Below are 23,709 nucleotides of genomic sequence, written 5' to 3' on the forward strand. Positions count from 1 at the left end.
GGGATATTTTCTCTCCCATAGTCCACTTGTGCTACGAGTTTCGAGAGTATCCCGCGTGGAACTGTCAAACGACAAAATTATGTCGCTTTGACATTTGTCCGCGAGACAGCGCGTTGTCGCGCGCGTCTTATGCTACCGATTCGCGAGAAAGCTCTATGTCGCGGCATTTTCTCGCCTGTCGACTGTCGCGCCCGTCATGTGCTAGCCGTGCAGGGATCGGAAACCGGTATTTTTTGTATGGGAACGAAAACGGTATTTTTTCGTTCTTTGTTAATTATTTAATTTCTAACTAGGCAATCTAATAATACGAAGTCGTTATCTAAAAACACAATTGAGTTACACATTTGGAGTATAAAATAAACCAAAATATATGATTATTTCGAAGTTTTTGCAAAAAACCGGTTCCGATCCCTGGTTCGTACCCTATATATACATAATGGCGCAAGCGGGACTCACTGGCCAATGATAACAAAAATACATAATTATGACATCAAATTATAAGTTTGAATTGGGCTCGAAGTCACAAGGACCATCATGGGTTGACTGAATAGAAGTTTAAATGGATTTCAGCGTCCAATTAGTGTGTGTTGGGGCAAATGCTCCTGTTACTGACCCTAATGCCTTTAATTAGAGACAGTGCTGCAGTAATCCGATACGGGCTGCATGTGCAATTCATGCTCTTAGTTGGAAGTCTATGTTTAATCATTTTAACAGGATTATATTGTAAAATTATTGGATGTTAGTTTTATTAACAGATTTAAACATCCGTAATAACACGTATAGCCTAAATTAGATTAATCGTAGGTAGTAATACCTGAGTAGGTAGATAATTAAGTGCCTATTTAAAGGGAAAATAATGTTAAATCTAATTTGGAATCTTCGGTTCTTACGATAGTACGAAAATAGCAGTTCATAATAGATATCGTTAACAATAGACTTCGCATCATAATTCATAATCATAACCTACTCTGCAGTATGACCTCGAGTAATGTTTTTTAATTATTTTATTAGTTGAAGCACGTCTATACGTGCTAACGAAATTGGGTTTTAATCGTAAGTACTGAAGGTTCACGTGAAAAGCAGTATTTCCAACCTGCAAAGCTCGAAGGATGAACTAGATCGTGACGTCACTCGTAATTGAGGCCACTTACTGTTTGTGTAAATATTGGGCTGCAGTATCCGTCAACCAAAATGACGAAGGTAATCCGTAATGCTATCTCTTTCACCATTATTAGATCGTGATTAGATCCATACTATTTGGGAACTCACCTAGAAGACAAACTCCTCTGGAGTTGCAGGCGTACATAGGCCATAGATACTGCTTACCATCAGGCGGGCCGTATGCTCGTTTGCCACCGACTTAGTATAAAAAAACTTAGTTATCTACAGTCGAAGCGTCTTCTTCACTTTCGTCATAGAATCTTAAATTCTTTTCTTAGTTTGACGTCATAATGGTTCATAAAAGGAACTTTTGGTTCATTAAATTTAATTAATTACTGGATTTGTATCGCTTGTCTATCGGTCATAGTGCAATATGACTTAGAATTTAAAACTTTTAAATTAATGTTTAAAATTCAACAGTCATATGAAATATTCAAATAATGTTATCAATCAATATAAACGGTATAAGTCTATCACTTTCTCAAGAAGCATAACTTGCGGCTTTCTATCGCATAATATTACCACATGTTTCGTTACGTAAGCTCAAATCTGCAACTTACCTGAAAAGAGATTAAGAACACATTAATACACATATTACACATGTAGGTATCTACCTATCAAAAGTCGTTCCACATTAAATCATGTGTCTGGGAAATAAGATTGTAGTTGTTTAGAGATTCTCACGTTTGCCGTTCTGGTTTGGGGAACAGGTCGGATAGCAACGCATATTTTGCCGTAGTCTTTTGATATTTGAGCGAGACAATTACCCTCTGCTTACACGCCCGCTGAATATTTCCGTCAAACAATGTTGTGTTACAAAACATTCAACGTTCTCTTTTCATATAGGGACAATACACCGATCTAGATAGATATACTCAGCATATAAGGGTAAATAAGGGCGGCGCGTTATGTATGCATAGTCAGCTACAGAGATAACTGACCCCCCATGCATAGAGATTTGGTTGCAAGGGGGTTACTCTACAGCTGACTGTTTATTTAGCTACAAAAGTGTATGGCCACTTTATGAATAGAATTTTGGTTTTTTTTTTTTGTGGAATTGCAATTTTGCAGCCCGCTTTACATACCTAATAGATTGCATAAGTAGCGGCTCTTCAAGGAGATATACCGCTAAAAAATATTTCTCATCTTCTAGGTCTTGGCTACTCTAACTACTCTTGCTAGTCATGAACTTATGTACAAGTATGAATTAATCTTCCGAAACAAAATCATTTTATTTATTATTTATTTATTTATGTATGAAAACTTACCTAATTCAATAGAGTAGGCATACTACGCTTCATATGTTATATGTTAACAAATACAAATACGTGTTAACATTTGGTTCAAAAGTTATCATTCAGTCACGAAATAATATTCTAAAATAAACTCATATCATATCTTTAAATCATTACTTGTCTAAAGCGGATCGCATTGTCTGAATCAAATTGATATGACTTTAGGTATTTGTGTCTCAAATAACAAATTGGTAACGCGATATCGTCTGTACGGAAGATTTCCTACAACGCCACCGATTGCATCGGTGCGCCTGGAATCCCATTGTTTCGACAAAGCCCGTGCATTTTGAGCCAACTTGCTTTCTATCCATTGTATTTGCTAGCGATTGTGGTCAATTGACACGTGTAATGACCATGTCACAAATAGACGAAGCGCTTTAAAGTTTAGTCACGATCCGAGGCATCGCAATGTGGTCACGAAAAGCGCACTGCATACCGTTAAGTATATATAAACAAAATACGTACAGTTTTTGTTTAAGTTGATACCGCTGACGCATTGTGCCGTTTTCCAATTATAGTCAAACACAATAGTAAAATAGGTCAAGGTTCAGGCGAAATCACTACAACGTCGGTTCACAGGACGAAATAGGACGCCGAGCAGCCGTCGACACAGCACAAGAACTGAAGTTAACTGGCAGCCTAGAAAATGAGCTGAAGCCTCGTAAAAGTGTAAAATTGGCCGACAATTACCACATTGAGGATGTAATTACACATTAGTACGTGTATCAGTATGTCGGTTGGGCGCGAGACTGGCGTGCGCCCGCGCGGGTGCCGCGACACACACCGATCAATTTATGCAAATTGTCGACGGGCTCAGGCTAGCCGGTGGACGTGGCTAATTGCCTATCCGCACCGGGATGCACACGGTGCGATATGCTTGTCTGAATTTATTAAAATTATGATAAGCTTAGGTATTCTGAAACTAAATGGCAAGTGAATCGAGTGACACCAGGTTCAATGTGCATCTGTTTTCCTAGCAACACAAACAAAGCTGTGTAAATACTAAAATTATCTTGTACTATTGTTTTATTCCCGACAACTGATTTTTAGTTGCCTTCACCCATTATCAATATACCTACTTACCTAAATATTTTCGTGTACCTATATATCACAATACTCATTCCACCGAAATTTAATAACCGTAACGTTATGCCAGTAAGATATGGTCAGACCAAAAAGCAATAGCAATATCTTATCTAACTTTGCAATAATGTTGCGTTCAGTTGCTTAATGGTAACAAAACAATACATTTTGAAGCTATTATCGTTGCTATCACCGACGACGTGCGAGCAAGTAAAAGCCTGATAAATTACAATAACTAGAACAGTTGACACAATAATAAAGCCCACAATATTCTTGTAACAAAACATCTTTTATCGAGAGTTTGTTTAGTGCGGAATTTTTAGTGCGAACTAGGATATGAACGCGAAATTAACTTCATCTACGGCGGTTTTTTCATTGGATGCGAATTCGCACGTCGCTCCGATGTATGAGATTGACAGTGCTAGAGTCAAACCAAGATAACTTGGCAGCGATTTTGATGACCTGGATGGTGCACGGGTTATTTTAAACGTCAAACTTCTATGAAATAATGAAGTTTACTTGACACTTGCACCATCTGGCCTATCAGAATTGCTACCAACTTATCTTGGTCTGACTCCCAATTACAGCGACGTCCCGCTCGCACAACGGATCGGCGTGCGAATCTGCATACCTACAATGAAAATACCGTCATAGATGAAGTTAATTCTTGTAATTTTCGACTCCATTTGCTATTATGCAACGATTTGTCGATTAAAATATATTGTACCACTAGTCTTTGTTTTAATTTTTCAGACGTAGGTGTAGGTATCATATTTTTAGTTCCACATGACACTGAATATTGTTTCACTAACATTTTAGGATTCTACTTTTTTCTTCCGAAATGTAAATAGAGTAAGATTAAGCTACCTGGAATGTTTGCAGTAATTTGAAACAGCAGCAATAATTTATATGTATACCTACCTAAAATCCCGCAAAGTCTCTTTACCCGTATTATTAATTCAAATATCCGGCTAAATTAAGCATGCTTAAATAAAAAAAGTGCGAATCGGACTCGCCCACCGAGGGTTCCGTACTTTTTAGTATTCGTTGTTATATCGGCAACATAAATAGGTACGTCATCTGTGAAAATTCAAATTGTTTACATTGTGTACAACCTGGTGACAGAAAGACGGACAGCGGAGTCTCAGTAATAGGGTCCCGTTTTACCTTTCGGGTATGGAACCTTAAAAATTATCAACAGTTATTTTTTCGTTATTAATCACCGTGCGTAATTAAGTAAACTTTGTGTCACCTGCTTTTAGCGGTTTAAGGGGGGCAGAGGGGAGGGAGAGAATTAATTATATCACCTCTTTTATCAGGCCCGTTATCATCAAGTATGTCATGGCCGGGTTTCAGAAGATTTGCTCTTTATACTGTAAGCTTATGTTTATTAATAGTCATATTTTGACTAAATGAAACTCGAGTGGGTTCCCCTAGTGTGAAAATATGGAACTAAAATGTTGTCCAAGGTTTAAATATATACTTTATAAACATATTAAATAATGAAAGTACCTAATTAATTATAAATATTGTTATACTAATTTAGAAATACTACATACTCATACCTATTCAATATTCATTTATATATTGTACAATAGTTAATACTGCTAATGAAAATAAAGTAATGTTATTGACTTGGGATTGGTTGCCAGTTCCTATTCGTGCTATTTTATTGAAACAAAGTGGGTTGATCGAGTTTTGAACTGGTAACCGATAACAAGTCCGAGCGGCATTCGGTGCTTGGATTCCGAGGTGTAAACAAGTGTTTCAAATATAGTTAGTTGAGTGAAAAACTGTGGTTTGATTACTTCGATTTAACCTAACACGTGAAATTGGGTCATATGCGGTAATGGTTTAACATATTCAGAAGTGGGATGAATTTAACGGTACGTGTTACTTTTATTTCAATATATTAGCATGTTTTACTTTACAATTAATACTGTTGGAAATAGGCCACAAACATAAGCGCCTGCAGTTTTACCACATGCAACGCGACGCAGCGCGTGAGAGTAAATCAGGACTTTTAGGTACATTTTCTTGCCATATATACGCGGCTAGCAACGTTCCATATTAATCTTGTTTTAAAGTTTTATAGTTAGTAATTTCGTTCGATTTCTATTAACAATTAATTACCGCTACTGCTTATGGGGGGTGGTGATTACATTATTAATTGAATATTTATTGTAATTAAATCTGAATGCAGTATCAAAATGATTATTGTAGAAATTGTAACCTTCAATTCCACTGTAAAAAAAAAAAAAAAAATTACAGTTACAAGGAAAGTGATGAGTGATGACTGATTATTTGAAAGTCAATATAGACTTGTGCCTCGTATTAGTGTATATTTTAAGATATAATTCAGACCAGATTACTTAATTTACTTTACTATTATTATTATGTTATTGTAACATGAGTTTAGCGCTTCATTTTGTTTTCTCTAATTATTGATAATGTTAACATAAGAAGTGTTTTCAGTAAAGCAAAGCAAAGTAGTCAAATGTAAAGTAGGTTCAAATGTAAAGTAGGGTCAAATGTAAAGTAGGGTCAGATGTAAAGTAGAGTCAGATGTAAAGTAGAGTCAGATGTAAAGTAGAGTCAGATGTAAAGTAGAGTCAGATTTAAAGTAGAGTCAGATGTAAAGTAGAGTCAGATGTAAAGTAGAGTCAGATGTAAAGTAGAGTCAGATGTAAAGTAGAGTCTGATGTAAAGTAGAGTGATGTAAAGTAGAGTCAGATGTAAAGTAGAGTCAGATGTAAAGTAGAGTCTGATGTAAAGTAGAGTCAGAGGTAGAGTCAAATGTAAAGTAGTCAAATGTAAAGTAAAATAAAATGTAAAGTAAAATGTAAAATAAAGTAAAATATAGATTGTTATGAACATATCATGTCCTCGCGTATTTTGGTTACAGTTACAAATGAATGACGACGATCAGGCACTACCGGCTGAGGCCCAAGCTGAAGCAGCCGATGAAAACTCAAGTCTCGACGGTGGTCGCGGGCGTAGCATACAACGGACTCCACGAAGACGAGTGCTGCGGAGTCCTTCACCACGGAGGGTACGGCGCCAACGTTCACCATCAACGAGGTCACGCTCCCATTTACGCCGGAGTCGTAATCGAAGTCGGAGCCGTGCCTTTGCTAATGAACGAGGAAGCGGAAACAACGCCGATCAACGGGAACCACGGCTTCGCAGTAGATCCAGGGAACCACTACGATGCCATGACCGATCCAGAGAACCATCGCGACGACGAAGCGGATTTAGGGTGTCCCCTCGACAACAGCAATCTTCAACTACCGAGGACACATCACGTGAGTTTTTGTCTCAATTTACAAAGCTGTTAGACAATCTTGGATCCTCTCGTAGGGGTAATAAGGAAACTTTTCAAACGTTAACGTAGTGCCAGAATTTGATCCTTCATTAAAAAAACCAAACTATTAGAAACTGGTTAACAAAGGTTAATGAATGTGCCCAGTTGTATGAATGGTCAGAACGTCAAATAATACATTATGCCTTACCAAAGTTGGTGGGCGTCGCAAAAAAATGGTACGAGGGTCTACCAACTTTGTTATATTCATGGTCCGAGTGGCAAGCCAAACTTAAATCTGCCTTTCCTTCAGAAGAAAATTATGGACAAATGTTAACAGACATGTTGGCTAAGCAGGCTAAGTTTGGAGAGTCGCTCGAAGAATATTACTACGAAAAAGTTGCCTTATTAAATCGTTGTGACATAGTAGGGAAAAGGGCGGTTGAATGTATCTTATATGGTATAGTGCGTCTTGGAGCAGAGGCAGCACACAAAGAGCATATAATCACTACGTTTTAAGAGACGGGACTTCCATACTAGCGAGTGGAATCAGTTTGTTTCGCAAATCATTACCAAAATGTACGACAAAGAACTGTCAAAGAACCATAGTACCAACATAAGCAATTTAAATAGTGTAGTACGCTACACGCTTGCGTTTCTTATCGATATCGATAAAATGGGAAGGGTTGAAATATAGACTCTTGTCTACAAATTTTGTACTCTAAATCAAGTTAGGATCGAGTCCACATTTAAGTTGTATCTTATATAGTGGATAGTTCTATGAGTGGACTAATACGTGGTCGAGCTTAAAGTGGACCCGATTTTTTTAGAACACCTTGTTGTTCTTCACCACTAGGAAGGATCAAAGTTGCACTTTTCTTCCCTACTAGGAGGGATCACTTTTTTTCCTCTTTTTGCATACTTCTTAGGTTAAATTATTTAATTTAATTAACATTAAATAAATTAATTTAATTTATTTATTTTTTATTTGTACCATAATAATTTCCTCATAGGTGATGTAAAAAGCAGTATGTAAATTTATCACGTGGTAGCAAAAATAATACCACCCTTAGGCGTTAACACTTGAATCCCTCACTACGCTAGGATTCTATTTTAGAATACCTCGTTACACTCAGAATGTAATTATAAAATCCTTCACTATTTTTTTATATTAAAAGCACTATTTTCAAAATGATCTGCAGATACATGTTTCAATAAATGTAACTTTTCTATGGGAAGATGTATCAGGTCTTTGTTCCCAACAAATTTGACCCACTGCCTGCATCTGAAAACATACAGCCTTGGTTATGTACAGTTTATATTCCAAGTGTTAACTATTATTTAGCGCTAATATGCTTCTATAAATCATGTTTTTTTGGCATCCAATTATCAACAACCCTTTATCAATGCTCTAACTTTTTATGTATTTATATGTCTGTTTATCATGAGAACCGGTCTGGCCTACTGGGCAGTAACCCTGCCTATGAAGTCGATGGTCCCAGGTTCAAATCCTGGTACGGGCATTTATTTATGTGATGACCATGCGTATTTGTTCCTGAGTCATGTGTGTTTTCTATGTATTTATATGTATATATCGTTGTCTAAGTACCCACAACACATGACTTATTGAGCTTCCTATGGGATTAAGTCAATTTGTGTACTAATGTCGTATAATATTTTTTATTGATTAACAAAAAGAGAGATTAATTTACTTACATTTCTGATTAATATATTAAATAATTACTAGATTAAAAAAAAAAAAAAAAATGTTAAATAATGACCATTAATGCATAGATGATAGATAATTTTCCACTGAAAATCTTCGACGAATTAATTTTGTGTCATATTGCATGAAGTTCCCAGAAAATTTCACATATTTTATTTAATTACTTACACTGATATATAAATAAACATACATCCCTAGTTCACAACAAAAAAAAACATAAAATATCAAATTTTCGATGTGTTTAAAGCCTGCTGCACCAAAATAAGGTAAAAAGTATCTAAAGCAATACGTACCGGTCTTTATCCAAGGGAAATTTCGCCATAAAATCCCTTTTTTTTCGTGATTTTCTCGAGTGGCTCGCTTGCCACATATTTCACACTTAGTAAACCGTTTTCTCGGTGGCATTGTAACAAAGTCGTTCTTTACTCCGATCACGGTTCACTATTATCGATATTTTCACTAAATAATAAAGAAAATGCACGAAATACCAGAACAAAACATTGAAGCCTTCATAACAAACAAAACAATTAGGCTGACAGTTGACTTGATGTAAACTTGACAGAATAAATAGCACTGACGTTTTATTTTTCTTCGTTGGCAAAGATTTGCGAAACAAGTTCCATACAAAACTTATTTTGTTCCTAGTTGCGTCAGCCTGGCAGCACAGTTCACAGATACGGATAAGCTTTTGGCATATTTACGTAATGCAAAAACAGGGCCCGTTAGATACTTTAATCATTCAAGTAAAAAGACTCGGGAGATCAAGCCTAATACTACTGCAGGAAGTACAAGTAAGGATAATACTCGTACTAATATACGTTGCTATAATTGCAGAGAAGATGGGCACCCCTTGTCAAAGTGTCCTAAGCCTATAAAAAAATGCAATAAATGCTCGTTGATCGGTCACACTGACTCTGAATGTTTTCGCCCCGGGAAAGAGTAAGAAGCTAATATCAAAATGTTTAGGTCCGTACAAAATTGTTGGGGTAATGTGTAACGACAGATATTCAGTAGAAGATACTCAGATTACGAGGCGTAAAGGGAAGGCTATCTACAGGGGTGTATATCCAGTAGAAAAGATACACCCGTGGTTACATTTCAAAAGGTCAGAAGATGACACGAGCTCAGAAGAAATGGAAGAGGATGATGTTAGTAACAGTACTAACACAGCCATAGATATAACGGATGATATATTAGAGGTAGGCGGAATTTAGGAATCATGATCCAAGAGAAAAAAAAATACTAATAATAAACAGCTGTAAAATGAGATAAAAGCCACGAAAATAGTGTCACGGATAGAAGGATGATTAAATATAATTTAAAATGGTTATTGGAAGGATGTTAATCTTTTTTTTTTCAGAGAGATAATGGAAGGATGTTAATCTTTTTTTTTTCAGAGAGATAATGGAAGGATGTTAACTTTTTTTTTTTTTCAGAGAGATAATGGAAGGATGTTAATCTTTTTTTTATTTCAGAGAAATGATGGAAGGATGTTAATTGTTTTTCAAAGGAATGATTAAAGGTTATTTTTGGAAGGTGTGGTTAAATATTATGTGATGAGATATTGGAGTAATTGATGGTATATGTTATCAAGGTATATATTTATTATGTTATTAATAAATAATTTTTGGAAGTCTTAAAATTTTTGGCTAGTAAGATATTATAAAAATAAAGGATTTTTATAGTAGTATAATGAATTGGAGAATAAATTAATACACAGGGTTACTTAAATTGTATGTAATGCAAATACATGGGAAAGAGAGGATTCACTATTGAAACTTAATAATAGTTCATGAGATATTGTATAATTAATCAGATAAATGAGACAATCCGTTAATTAATTAAGAGATGGTCATGTTTTCTAAATCAACTTACACGAGGTCGTGACATGATTTGTCAGGATGGACGAATCTGTAAGCTTATGTTTATTAATAGTCATATTTTGACTAAATGAAACTCGAGTGGGTTCCCCTAGTGTGAAAATATGGAACTAAAATGTTGTCCAAGGTTTAAATATATACTTTATAAACATATTAAATAATGAAAGTACCTAATTAATTATAAATATTGTTATACTAATTTAGAAATACTACATACTCATACCTATTCAATATTCATTTATATATTGTACAATAGTTAATACTGCTAATGAAAATAAAGTAATGTTATTGACTTGGGATTGGTTGCCAGTTCCTATTCGTGCTCTTTTATTGAAACAAAGTGGGTTGATCGAGTTTTGAACTGGTAACCGATAACAAGTCCGAGCGGCATTCGGTGCTTGGATTCCGAGGTGTAAACAAGTGTTTCAAATATAGTTAGTTGAGTGAAAAACTGTGGTTTGATTACTTCGATTTAACCTAACACGTGAAATTGGGTCATATGCGGTAATGGTTTAACAATACAAAACTGTATATTTAAGCATAGTAAGTTTTCTAAGCTTACCTTGATAATAGCAGAAAAGATTGTTATACAGGTTGACTTTGTTATGTCTGAGTCTGACCATACTCTAAGGGGCGAATATGTGGGTCATACTGAACAACTTTTACTTTGGCGCCAACTCCGAAATCGCGAAAGAAAATGCTGTTCCTTAGAAATGATTCGCTGAAAATGAGACAGCAGATTTTTTTTACGTTGTCGAGGTTGGGTCCATAGTAAAAGTTATTCGAAGTATTACTTACTTACATATTCCGCCGTCAGAGTATCGTCTGGGTCAGACGTAATAAAATCACACTGTACAGATGACAAATTCATAAAATACATACACAACTCTCCCATAGTCGCGCCTTAATTATGGGGCTCAATATATTTTACTCTGCTTCTGATATATCATCACATTTTTTGGGGTCACATTCGCGGTCTAACTTTCAAGAACTCTCCTTTCAGCAGTCAAAACTAACGGCCCGAATCGAACTTTAAAATACGTCAAATATTACGTCTAACTAGATACTATATGGATTGGATATTCCAGTGTCAAAAGTATCGTTTTGGTTTGAAAAAACGTCACTTTCGATCCTTAATTTAATTAACTTTTATTCCTAGTAATACTTTTACATTATGTATGCAATTTTAATCGGCATACTACTAGCACAGAAATGTAAAGAGTACAGGTTATTTCCATTTAAAATACGGCAAGTAAATTTCCCTGTTCCAATATGATAACAATTTACGCATATCGTATAAATTTAATCGAAACTTTCTGCACAAGGTTCACAACACCGTATTTAATATGCATCGATTGACCACCGGCTCCCGAAGTCGGGCTGTTGCGCTTCGAAACACAAATTGGCGGCCGGCCACAACACGGCAGGAGCAGAGTTCATGTTTTTAAAATATGATATTGACTTATTTTAGTCTCAGTGAATATATATTATAGGTATAGGGGCGAAACAAATAGTTAAAAAAAAAAATTGAACGAAAAAAGAAAAGAGTACCTAAGAAAGATAAGTATTAGTAATTAAGGTAGTAGGTCCATATTGGTGAATTGGGAAAGCTGCCTGATCGTTTAAGCCAAGGAAATGTTTTGTAGAATCTGTGCCGTGTCCCATGGATACAGCACAGATTATAAGTGCGGTGGATGCACTGAGAGTATCAACTCGAAGATATTTTTGTAATCTGAATGCGCCTTCAAGCATCAGGGAACTGTAGTTGCGGAAAATTGAAACAGCCTTATATTGCTGGAAATGCTGGAATAATGTTTTTGAACAGCCTTTTTTATGAAACTACGTTCTCTTTGAGTTGAGTATGGGGAATATGGAGATCCTGCCTAAATTATGTTAAGGTACTTATCTGTTAATTTTACTCGTTTTTAGGCCTAGGGCTAGGATTTACACACTGATTAGTATTAAGTGCGAGTTAGCAAATCTACTATCCTCGTGCCGCCCACCATTCAAAATTATAGCTAAGGAAGTTTGAATCCTGTTGTATTTATAATTAGGTTAATTTTCAGTTGTCCGACTATTTTATGAGACTAATGAAATGCTACTTTGTTTGTTTTTAGTGAAAGTTGACATTCCATCAAAACAGAGTGTACATCCTAATGTACATTGGGCGGCACGAGGCTATAACACTAAACAATGTAAAAACAGGTCATTGCAAAGTTCATCCCACAGTTTAAGTTAACGCCGATCAAACAATAAAACTTAAGGTATGAAATCTACTACAAAAATTTGAATGAAAACTACCGTCTTTTAACAAATCAATTTCATATTTAACGTATTTAACATTTTGGAAAAATAAACCTAAATAAATCGGTAGAAAGTATTTACTTATCTTTTTATGATATCTTTTTCTTTGTTTGCATACATAGGAAACCATTACAAGCAACTTAAAAGGAAATTGTCGTATTCAGATCGCAATACTCAGCGATGTCGAATTCATTAATTATTCATAAGGCGGTTTAATTATTTTATTGAATATTTTACCGCCGACATTCTAGAGCCTTTAATGAAATATTTCCTTTGTACTGCGAGCACCTCATTGAAACTAATTATGTTGGTGTTATTTGCCTCTATTATAGCAGTTAATAGAAATTTATGGTCGCGTTTATGGTGATTTCAGGAAGCGGATGGTAACATCCGCAAGTGAATCAAAGACATGCTTGAAATTATGACATGCGGCGAGCAAGAAAGATGTGTTACTCGAGTGTGTATAAGGCGGGTACAGACCGACTGCAACGCTGAGGCAATTTATACGGGAATCACACGCTAACTGCACGCCAACTGCACGTCGACTGCACAGTTTCTATACAAATTGCAGCCGGGTTGCAGTCCGCCTGTGGCGACCCTAAGGCCGTTAAGTTAGGTTAAGTATTTTAAGTAAATAAATAAAATAGGTAAGAGGTGTGTTCACCCCATATTTTGCAAGATCTAGTGGTAGTTCCTGGTTTGAAATTAGGTAAGTACCTATATACATATTTATTTTACCTACCTATAAAAATAAGGAGGCTGAATCCTGTAAAGATACAAATTATCTACAGATAACCAACTGCATAATGCCAACTGCAACGTCGGTGTGCAGTTTCCATACAAGTTGCATTCGGGTTGCAGGCCGTCTGTACCGGCCCTTACGGTACGAGTAGATATGTAATCTGATAGGTTTCGCGAATCCGCAAATCAGAATAGGTTCAACATTTCCTGTCACTAATATTGTATAATACGCAGAAGACAAGGTCAAATATAATAACTTACTAATTACAAGGCGAATACTTAATTACAAGGACTTAGGTGTTTATAATATGAGAACAGTTTTTTGTGGTTAGTGTTTGCAGAATTTGCAGGTAATTACGAATCATATTGATATAATTTATTCTATAGCAAAGTAGCAAATAAATATAAGTTTAGTTTGCAGCAATGTTACATATAATATACGTATATATCTCATGCATATTTGTCTCTGTATATTATCTGTAGACTGGATGTCAATGCATGTTCGATCCAATGAGTATTATATGTTTTATTATTCTTTATTACCTACTAATATAGTCTTGTAGACAAAAATATGGATAACTGGTGTCTGAAATAAATATTTTCATTTCATTGCACAAGCATCTGTCAGAATTTAAGACATCATAAGATTGCTGCTAACTAAACTACACATGTCAATGTGTCAAATACCTACATATAAAGAAGGATACTAGAACTAATTTGGTTACGAATGTTGAACACTTGAAGTAACATGACTTACATGTTTCAAAGCCTTTTGACCATTTAGATTTAAATTACACTCAAGTATTTAATGGCTACGACCTTGCTTATGCGATGTAAAAGTTGCCAGTGCTAGTTAAAGAAACAAGATAAACCGCGAAAAAGATTAACGCCATAGAAAGAAAATTGACGACGCCGCGAGACAACCGCATCGGCAAATGTGAGAGAAAGGTGACAATGAAAGTGTTTGCCCTGGCGATGGCGCCGCGCTGTGTCAAGTGATCGATTTAGGTCAACATGCAAAATAATTTGTGAAGTTTCAAACCAGGAAAGCTGAGCGCGACCCTATGCCATTTTTGTAATACCAATTATTCTGAAATAGCTGGTATAAGTATAACACAGGTTAGTTTATGCATTGTGGTGCAGAATTACCTACTGTTTGGATGAGAAAAAAAATTTGAAAGTTTCGCCAAAAAACGCTATTAATTCAGAAAGCTTACTATTCTGTTGCAGAGTTCCTGGAAGATAAGTACCTTTAATGGCAAAATTGTTATCACCCTATTGCATTTGTTTTAAGAACTATTTTTAAGAATATACTTGCTTATATCAGAGTCCATACCATGGTTTATAATAAAGGAAATAAGAAATAACTTTATTTTATTTTCTTGAGACCTCTCTGCATTACGTTATAGTAGGTTTAAAATAAAGCATAGATAGTAAGCAAAGATAATCATCAAGTTACATTCTGATTGATTTTATATGCGTAGGCCACCGTAGGCGTAAGTCTGTGTCTAATTAAAAACAACCATTTTACTTTATTCGACATAAAATACAGAAACGATCGTCATTAGCAATAAATAAGTCGTAAACTTGAGCAAATTAACTGCCTCATCTGATACACAAATTTAGTCTACGGTATCCACATTTACGTCGAATGTAGCCATCATGAAATGCAATATGTTTCGACCGATAACTTCAGCACACTATTAGTCTATCCCATTCATGCTATTGCAAATGCGACTTTACTTAATGTTATTAAAGTTTAAATTGTAATCCAATAGAGTAACGTCATGCGAGCTCCCAGAAATAACGGTCCGATTTGTAGTAGCCTCACTAATGAACCTCTTACACTTCGTCAATTAGTGGAAACTCGTAACGAGCAAAATTGTGAAGTATAGGTATAAATTTAGGTACAGATTGTATGTAAGTAATTGTTTGCTGGGTAAACGAATTTGAAGAAATTAAGTTTGGAGATATGTATAATTAGCAACCTTAATAGCTCATAATTTCTTAATACCATCCTATGTAAAAATAAACATGGACGCAATATATAGATAGATATATGAATATGAATAAAACATTTTAAATACCTATTTAGATTAACTGAGTGGCCTATGTATGAAACAAATAAAAATATAGGTTAACAAAGCTTTACCCACCGATTGCTGCTCGCAAACTGTGAGAAATATTCAGCTAGAACTACTTACACTAGGATGGTATATAAATTGCAAATACTTTCTACTTCTTGTTTAATAATTCTGATATCAAGAAAAATGTTTCATCTTTTAAAGCTATTCAGACCATTTCAATTAAGGTATATCCGTTGGTAATATTGAAAACCGATAAATTGTTGCTATATAAAAGAATGCAAATAGCCCGCAATTTTAAATTCAGTCATAGTAGATACTCGCTCCTATGCAATTTCTATGCTCCCGTCCACCCGGAATATCCCGACCCGACTCAATTGGATCTGCCTTGGACGGAACTTTCAAGCAACGTCCAACCTAGTCTAGGAATCAGAACCATTTGCTTCCGCTCTCGAGTTTCTGCTGCCCCGCGGAAAAATGCGAAATTCCCGAATGAAGATTCTGCAGATATTCCGTTTTACTCTTAGCTAACAGGTCCGTTGCGATGGAAATGAGAAGCTTTCCTCGCATTTCTGCACCATTGTCAACGCACCGGCAGATTTGAATATGGAATATCGCGAGAAATATCCGCTCTCCGGTTTTATTTCCACTTGAGACGAGACTCTTTTGTCCCTCTCCAGCTGTTATTGTATTGCTACAAAAAGAACCGGATCAAACCGCGCCTTGATGGCTTGTACTTTTTATCTAACTGTTTCAATATGACAATAATTTGCATCGCTTTGAAGGCAGCGTCTGGCTGGTTTTGTATAACCAAGTGGTAATTTTAATTAACCAGTTTACGTAATTAGTTGATCAATTACAGTTACGGTAGACCGGTTATTAACACTTTGTGTAGCGCAAACTCGACAGACATTCAGACCGAAACGCGTGATAACATTTTGATTATCGTTTACTTTTGAATATTACCAGTTTACCAACCACTATTTCGCTGGTTTGTATATGGCGATGCGCTTAAATTAAGTGGTGGGTACTGAGTAATCAATCTAACCCCCTGCTTGAGGGGAAATACATCTATATATCTAAAACGGATGTTTCTGGAATACTAAAAGGAAAATGCTGAAAATTTTATGAATTCTATGAAATACCACGCATTCTGAAATATTAATTAACAAAATATAAGATTACAACAACAAGTAAAGTTATAGGTGAATAAAATACTTCAATTGAACGTCTTAATTGAAAGAATGCAATTGTTCAATTCATTCAGCCATCACCACCGGGCTGTCAGTACTGTACGCAGATGACACTACGGTCATAATCAGCGCGCAAACGTACGAGCAGCTTGGTGAGAACATCAACGAGGCATGTAGGCAGTTAAAACGGTGGTTTACTGCAAATGGATTACTCCTTAACGTCAGCAAGTCTAATGTAATGATGTTCTCTGGACGGACAACTACGGTGCCCCCATGTATAGTAAACTGCTCTATGCCATTGTGTAATGAAACGAAGTTCCTTGGCTTTGTGTTGGATTCGAATCTTAACTGGAAGTGCCATGTCGACCAACTGTGCAGTAGATTGAGTAGTGCAGTGTTTGCGTTACGGAAGTTGAAACCCCTTATTTCGTACATTTCATTAAAATCGGTTTACTATGCTCACTTCCACTCGCTAATGACGTATGGTGTACTCATTTGGGGAAACTCTACGGATGCCAATCGAGTGCTCATTATGCAAAAACAGGCAATACGAACGCTAGCGGGTGTGAAGCCAAGGCATTCATGCAGGGACCTTTTCGTGACGCACAAAATAATGACGCACTACTCATTGTATTTATTCGAAATTATTATGTATGTCAGAAATAACTTATCTTTGTTTAAACGCGTTGTGGTATCTGGCATAAACATTAGATCTACTGGTCGATTACGAACAGTTCCACGTCGCATGGCACTTGCAGCAAAGAACCCGCGTGTCATCGGTCCGACCTATTATGAGCGATTACCTGCAGAAATAAGGACGGAAACATCCGATTCGATTTTCAAGCGTCGATTGAGAAACTTTTTGCTGGAGAACCCATTATATTCAATTAGTGAATTTTTTGACATAACTATATAACTTATTTTTGCATATTTGACATTGTTTTTGTTTCTTGATTCTATTTCATTTTTATTTTATTATTGTTTTTCAATAAATTCTGACTTGACGATCCTTTTCAGGTGAACATTTCCATTTATTAATTGTTGCTATCTGGATTATGATGTTATTTTTTGTGATTATAAAAATTTATTTTTGACAATCACAATATAGATTCATATAAATTGACATGAATGTAATTTGTAATGCAATCGTATGTTGTGTAATAAATAAATCTAATCTAATCTAATCATCATATTACCAGTCCCTTGACTTGCAAAGAGATAATAATACGTAACCAACTGTCATCACATGTAGCTTTGCCTTTATTCTTGAAATTCAGTATCAGTATCTTTACATATTTAGAGTCGAAGCAAAAATCACACGCTCATAGCGTAAACGTTAGTTATTCGCTAATAGTCTTGATCAGCAATAACATAACAGGATAAGAAATGTCGAGCAAGTAGGTGCACAGGATGTATTGGATTAACCTCAAAGTCTGAATGCGATGACAGGTGCCCGTCTTCATGTTCGCAACTAGGGGAGAAGTCTATTTGCTATTCATTTTAAGAGACAGTATATGTAACTGTTTGGTAAATATTCGAAATTTAGGAAATATTAGTTAAATACAATTAAGTTTAACAGTTTTGGTAATTTCGATAATCGATATACAAATAAAGATGAAATTGATAAAGCTCTGTGCATACCAGATAAACAAACGTAGCTTAAATTGCCTTTATTAAGGTGCGGTTAAAATACGCATCAGATTACCTATAGCAACATTCCAGCAGGTGAATTTGCAGGGATTGCATCGATCTTAATTTAGTAAAAAGCTTCACAGGCACCCCTTTATGGGTGCAATGACCGTCGTTTCGTGATGTTATCGGCTATGGATGTACGTGACGATTTGTCACTCCCTGATAGGCATAATGGTCCTGTAGGACTAGGGAGTGTAGGGAACACCCACGTGTGCATTCATTCCCTAGTGATCATTATGGCTATCGTAAATATCCGAAGTAGAATGGGATTTTAAAAATCACATGCGATAATTTTTGTATGTAATGGTGTTAGACTATTTAAGCGTTGTTGCCTTACCGTATTATTAGGTACCCATATCGTAAAGTTTGTCTGTAGTAAGATGTCATTTATATCATCCCATTAAGTGGGACAAATGCTGTAGTTCTACAAACGTGTATTCTTCAAAATATCTCTTATCCAGAAGATATTATATTTATATGTAAATATGTACGAGTGTAAAAGGTAGATAAATAAAAAAACGAAATATTGGAAATGCAAGACAAAAAAATATACAAGATAATTAACAATAATGAAAATGAATAATGTCATTTGTAGTATTTAATTTTAAAATATATTTTAAGTGTATGCTAGTGTCAAGGTATTTATCTATGGGCCACTAGTTGCCTGTAATAAAGGTATAAATACATAAATAAATTATAGTCAAAATTAAATGAACATTTTGAAATCAGAAACAATAACACTATCTAACTTTCTCATGGTCTTTCAGTCTTTCAGTGTAATCTTATGCAAACGAGATTACTCGGTAAAATAAAGGAATTCCTTGTTACGGTCATTACAAAAAGCGATAGGTAGGCTTACTACGACTGCCTTAGCAGTTTCAAATTGACATATTCGCTAACATCTGCGTAACTTTCTAACATCTCGGTCGCACTAATATGCAAGTACGAGCGAGACGCATTAAAAGTAAGTTACGCACACGCTAGCGAATATATCAGTGTCAAACTGGTGATAGCCGTAGAGGTTATAAATTGTCTACTTTAAAATTACTGGCTGTTTTTATGCTTTAACGGGTATTTTTACATTTTTTACGACATTCATTTTTATTGAAGTAATATTTTGTGCGTTATACCCATTATGGGGGCGTTACACACAGGCGAGAAGTGTGTGAAGATGTATTATATATTTGACTCTTTTGAAAAGTTAGGAAAAGGTAAGTTAGTTGATGATCACTAACACCTTATAACACCAAGTCCCACGCCGCGACCGTCTGCATCTGCATGTTTGCGATAAACTAAAAAACTACAATGCGTTTTCACCTATCAATAGAGTGATTCTTGGTTTAAGTGTATAATTTGTTAAGGTTCTAACCGTGCGAAGCCGGGTGGGTCGCTAGTCTCATATAAAAATTATAGGGTTCCCGGTTAAAAACACTAGTAATTTTAGCAGTAATAGAACTTCGAGACAAAATGGACGTAGACATACGTTCCAACCGTCAATAAAATAAATGACTATATTGACTATTGTTTTTGACTTAATATAACTACTTAAATGACAAATTACTTGTGGGTCGGAACGTTTGTGCATAACTTTAATTGTCTCACAATAGATGCTATTGTGAGACAATTAATGTTTGCACTGGAATCGTATGCTCTTATTAGGGAGTTTTCAGAAAAAGTGTTACCATATACTTTTTTTTCGAAAAACTAACAACTTTTGGGTTAGTTCGATTCATAATCGCGAGGACTATTGATTGAAACGAAAAAAAAAGTATCCCCAGTTTTTCATACAAATTTTGGGTTTCAGTTTTGTGACGGTCCATACAAAATGTATGTAAAAATGCGTCACAAAACTGTCATTTTTTGGGACACTTTTTTCCTCTTTCAATCGATAGTCCTCGTGATTCTAAGTATAAATAACCCAATTTTTGATGGTTTTTCAAAAAAGTAAATGTTACCATTTTTAAGGGAAAATACCCATTAATCGTTTGGGACATTTTAACCTATACAAACACGATATTTGTCTCGCCAAGATTTGGTAACAACAACATACTAAAAGTAATTCAGAGCAACTTCGTTCACGCCCAATAACAAAGTTTGTAATGGATATGAGTTAGGCTCGTACTCCATCAGGCCAGAAATAATCTTCTTACCTACATATAACTACCTTCCTCATTTCCTCATACTTTTTTCTATGCCTTATTTTATAACTTGTAAAATGATATATAATTTTAGTATTAAAAATACAAGAGGAATTAAGTATTATAACTGAGGAACTGCTTATATTTCGATAAAGTTTGATCTACCATTACCTAAGTTATTTGTTTTTCTGGTAAAAAAAAAATATTTAATTACTATGTCATGTCGGCGTATTTATTTCTTAGACACTACAAAACAGACGGTTTGTTCTCACGTGTCATTGAATCTGTTAGGAGAGAACACAGGGAATTAGCATTATATGATTAATAGATATGTGTTTTAAGGCATTTTTTTCTACTTTTACGTTTTTTCATTTGCTGTAAAACGGCTAAAGATATTCTATGATCTGAGAAAATGGCGCTACACGAGCATTTTGTTCTCTCTCAAACCTTGTCCTCTCTATAGCCATATTCGCAAATAAATATGTATTAATTTGTGACTCAGTCAAGTGCAATCTACTTATACATTTATTGATTACATTTCACAAGCCTTTAAAGGTAAGGAGGGCTGCGGACGAGACGGACACGATTGACTTTAGTTTTTGTGCGACTTTCCACAACGGGGCATGGCAGCTTCGAGAAACGTGTTGGCACCCTGATGGCGCTGACAGACCAAGTTACAAGCCTAGCGGATCCGATTTTTTATTTATCTGTTTACCAATTGAGTATTGTAAATTATTTAGTGTTTAGTAAATTAATTTATTATCTTTAAAAAGTTTTAAAAACAACGATACTAATTAACATTTCGTAATAACCGTTGTTTACTAAAAAAAAAATCAAATAGACATATCTAACCTACACGCGATCGCAAGTTAATTAGTATCAGAACTTGGATTTCGGACTTTTCTTTTTACCAAAATGGATATATGTAACAGAGCTTTATAGGTGCATGGTGGTTTTTATATAGCGTCTGAAAAGTTTTATCCAAAACGTGATTCTCTAAGTCCGAAATATTGTTTAATCTTATATAGGTATAGAAAGGCCGCAGAACGCTCTAATATTTTATCTTTTTCCTGTATCATTCATTACTTATTTATTTTTCGAAACGACGTAATAATTCATATCATTATCAGAAGTTCCATATTGAATACAAAATTTAAATAAAAATTCGCTGTAAGTGTTTTGTTTGCAACACCGACTTTGCAAAGAAGCTGGGCCGGCATCCGCGGGCAGCACACTTACACTGATTTATAGAGGAAGCCGCAAGGGGGGACGTGACGCTATCTCCGGTACTCCTGTTACCCTACCTAAAACGACTCTTTATCTTCCTGCATCTACGACGTTTACGACCTTTCTCCTCTGTGCCAGTTGTGGTACGTGCCGATACTTCGACACTGTAATGTCGTTCTATGTTCCAATTTCTATGGCACATAGGGCTCTCTGGTTCTACTGCTTGAAATAGTACTGATTTGCTAACTGCTCTAGAGCAGCCCTAGGGCGAGCAGACCGTTATCGTTAGGTACTATAAGTGTTTTACTAGTAGGTAGTCATGTTTTGAACGATAGTCATGGTTTGATTGAGCCGAAAATATCAGTAACAACTATCTAAGCTAAGATAATTCGGGACGTTACGAATTGATAAATAAATAAATATTATAGTGACATTCTTACACAGATTGGCTAAGTCCCACGGTAAGCCAAAAAACCTTGTGCTGTGGGTACTCTGATAAAGATATATATAATATAGAGGGTCTTAATACAAATATAAACTCTGTGTTTTGCCTATGGGCGTACAAATTTAAATACATAGAAAACATCCATGACTCAGAAAAAATATCTGTGTTCGTCACACAAATAAATGCCCTAACCGGGATCCAAACCCAGGACCATCGGCTTCATAGGCAGGGTCACTAACCACTAGGCCAGACCGGTCGTCGGTCCGACGGTCGACCGGTCGGATAATTTCTGGCTGTGTAACGGAAGTCATGATCATAATCATAAACAAGAGCTACTCGTATGTGTTCATGATACTGCTTTTAATGCTACGAAAGTGAAACCAAACCATCGGGAGGCCTAGCCAAGATGACTATCGTACCGTGCATGATTATACTGATGATGAAGGTACGAAAATTAGCGTCACAATTTCCATATATTATTTAAGTTTCGTTTCTATCAATGATTGTCATTTTGGATAGGCCCCCTGATACAATGAACTACAGGCGGGACTATAACTGAGGTGTTACCATCACCCTTATTGGAGTTGTAAGTCTTCTATTAGAAAAGGTAATTATGAACTAATAGAAATAGGTAATAATTATTTATAACTTTTAGCTTCTGCCCGAGACTAGCTACGTCTGCGCACAATGAAAATTTCCGTGATAAAAACTGCCTATCAGATTAATCCGATGTCCTTCCCTGGGACTCAACTTTTCCCCATACCACGTTCCATCTACATCGGTTGAGCAGGTTAAGAGGCAACAGGAGTGGTCATTTCTCCATATAAACGTACTCGACTGTTTCCTCCGTGGTTTTTGAAGCTAGAACAATGATTTTTTCAACACAGATTATTAATATCTGTGTCGGACTATTTTGCTTTTTTGCTAGTGCACTGCAAAAACGGCCTAATTTACTAGGCCCCAAAGAGAAGCATGGTATTCAAAACTGACATCAATTAACCTTAAAAGGAAAACAGTCCGACACAGATAATTTCATTATCATTTAGATCTCAAAATTTCGTTACATTTGTTTAAGTTTTGGTGGAAGAAACAGTCGAGTACAAAACATCGTTTTGTGAGATTTTTATGCAGGTTTTTTAATATTGTCCTTCTCGCACTTATTTTAGGAGCCACTTCCGTTAGCGAGACGGATATATTCATCTAAAATATTTAAATCTCAGCTTCTGTTTCCTTTTAAGCGTGAAAAGGTAACTGATATCAATTAGCCTAAAAAGGAAAACAGTCCGACACAGATAATTTCATTACTCGTACCATTTAGATCTCAACATTTCGTTACATTTGTTTAAGTTTTGGTGGAAGAAACAGTCGAGTACGAAAAATCGTTTTTTGAGATTTTTACCCAGGGTTTTAGTACTGTCCTTATCGCACTTATTTTAGGA

At 35.6% G+C, this 23,709-nt stretch overlaps 1 protein-coding gene across 4 annotated transcripts in view; it reads right to left on the reverse strand.

Moving 5' to 3' along the window:
• Nucleotides 1-23,709, reverse strand: part of LOC133521464 (plasma membrane ascorbate-dependent reductase CYBRD1) — a 119,963-nt gene that overhangs the window by 53,182 nt on the left and 43,072 nt on the right. The window contains exon 1 of one of the 4 annotated variants that reach the window (XM_061856437.1): nucleotides 2,922-3,212. The exons of the other annotated variants lie outside the window; for them this stretch is intronic. Coding sequence (XP_061712421.1) covers nucleotides 2,922-2,953 — 32 coding nt within the window. The 5' untranslated portion in view covers nucleotides 2,954-3,212. Of the gene's footprint in view, nucleotides 1-2,921; nucleotides 3,213-23,709 lie in introns of those variants that run through there. 4 annotated transcript variants of the gene reach the window in all.

The sequence above is a fragment of the Cydia pomonella genome, chromosome 9 (assembly GCF_033807575.1).
Source record: "Cydia pomonella isolate Wapato2018A chromosome 9, ilCydPomo1, whole genome shotgun sequence".
Classification (NCBI taxonomy): Eukaryota; Metazoa; Arthropoda; class Insecta; order Lepidoptera; family Tortricidae; genus Cydia; species Cydia pomonella.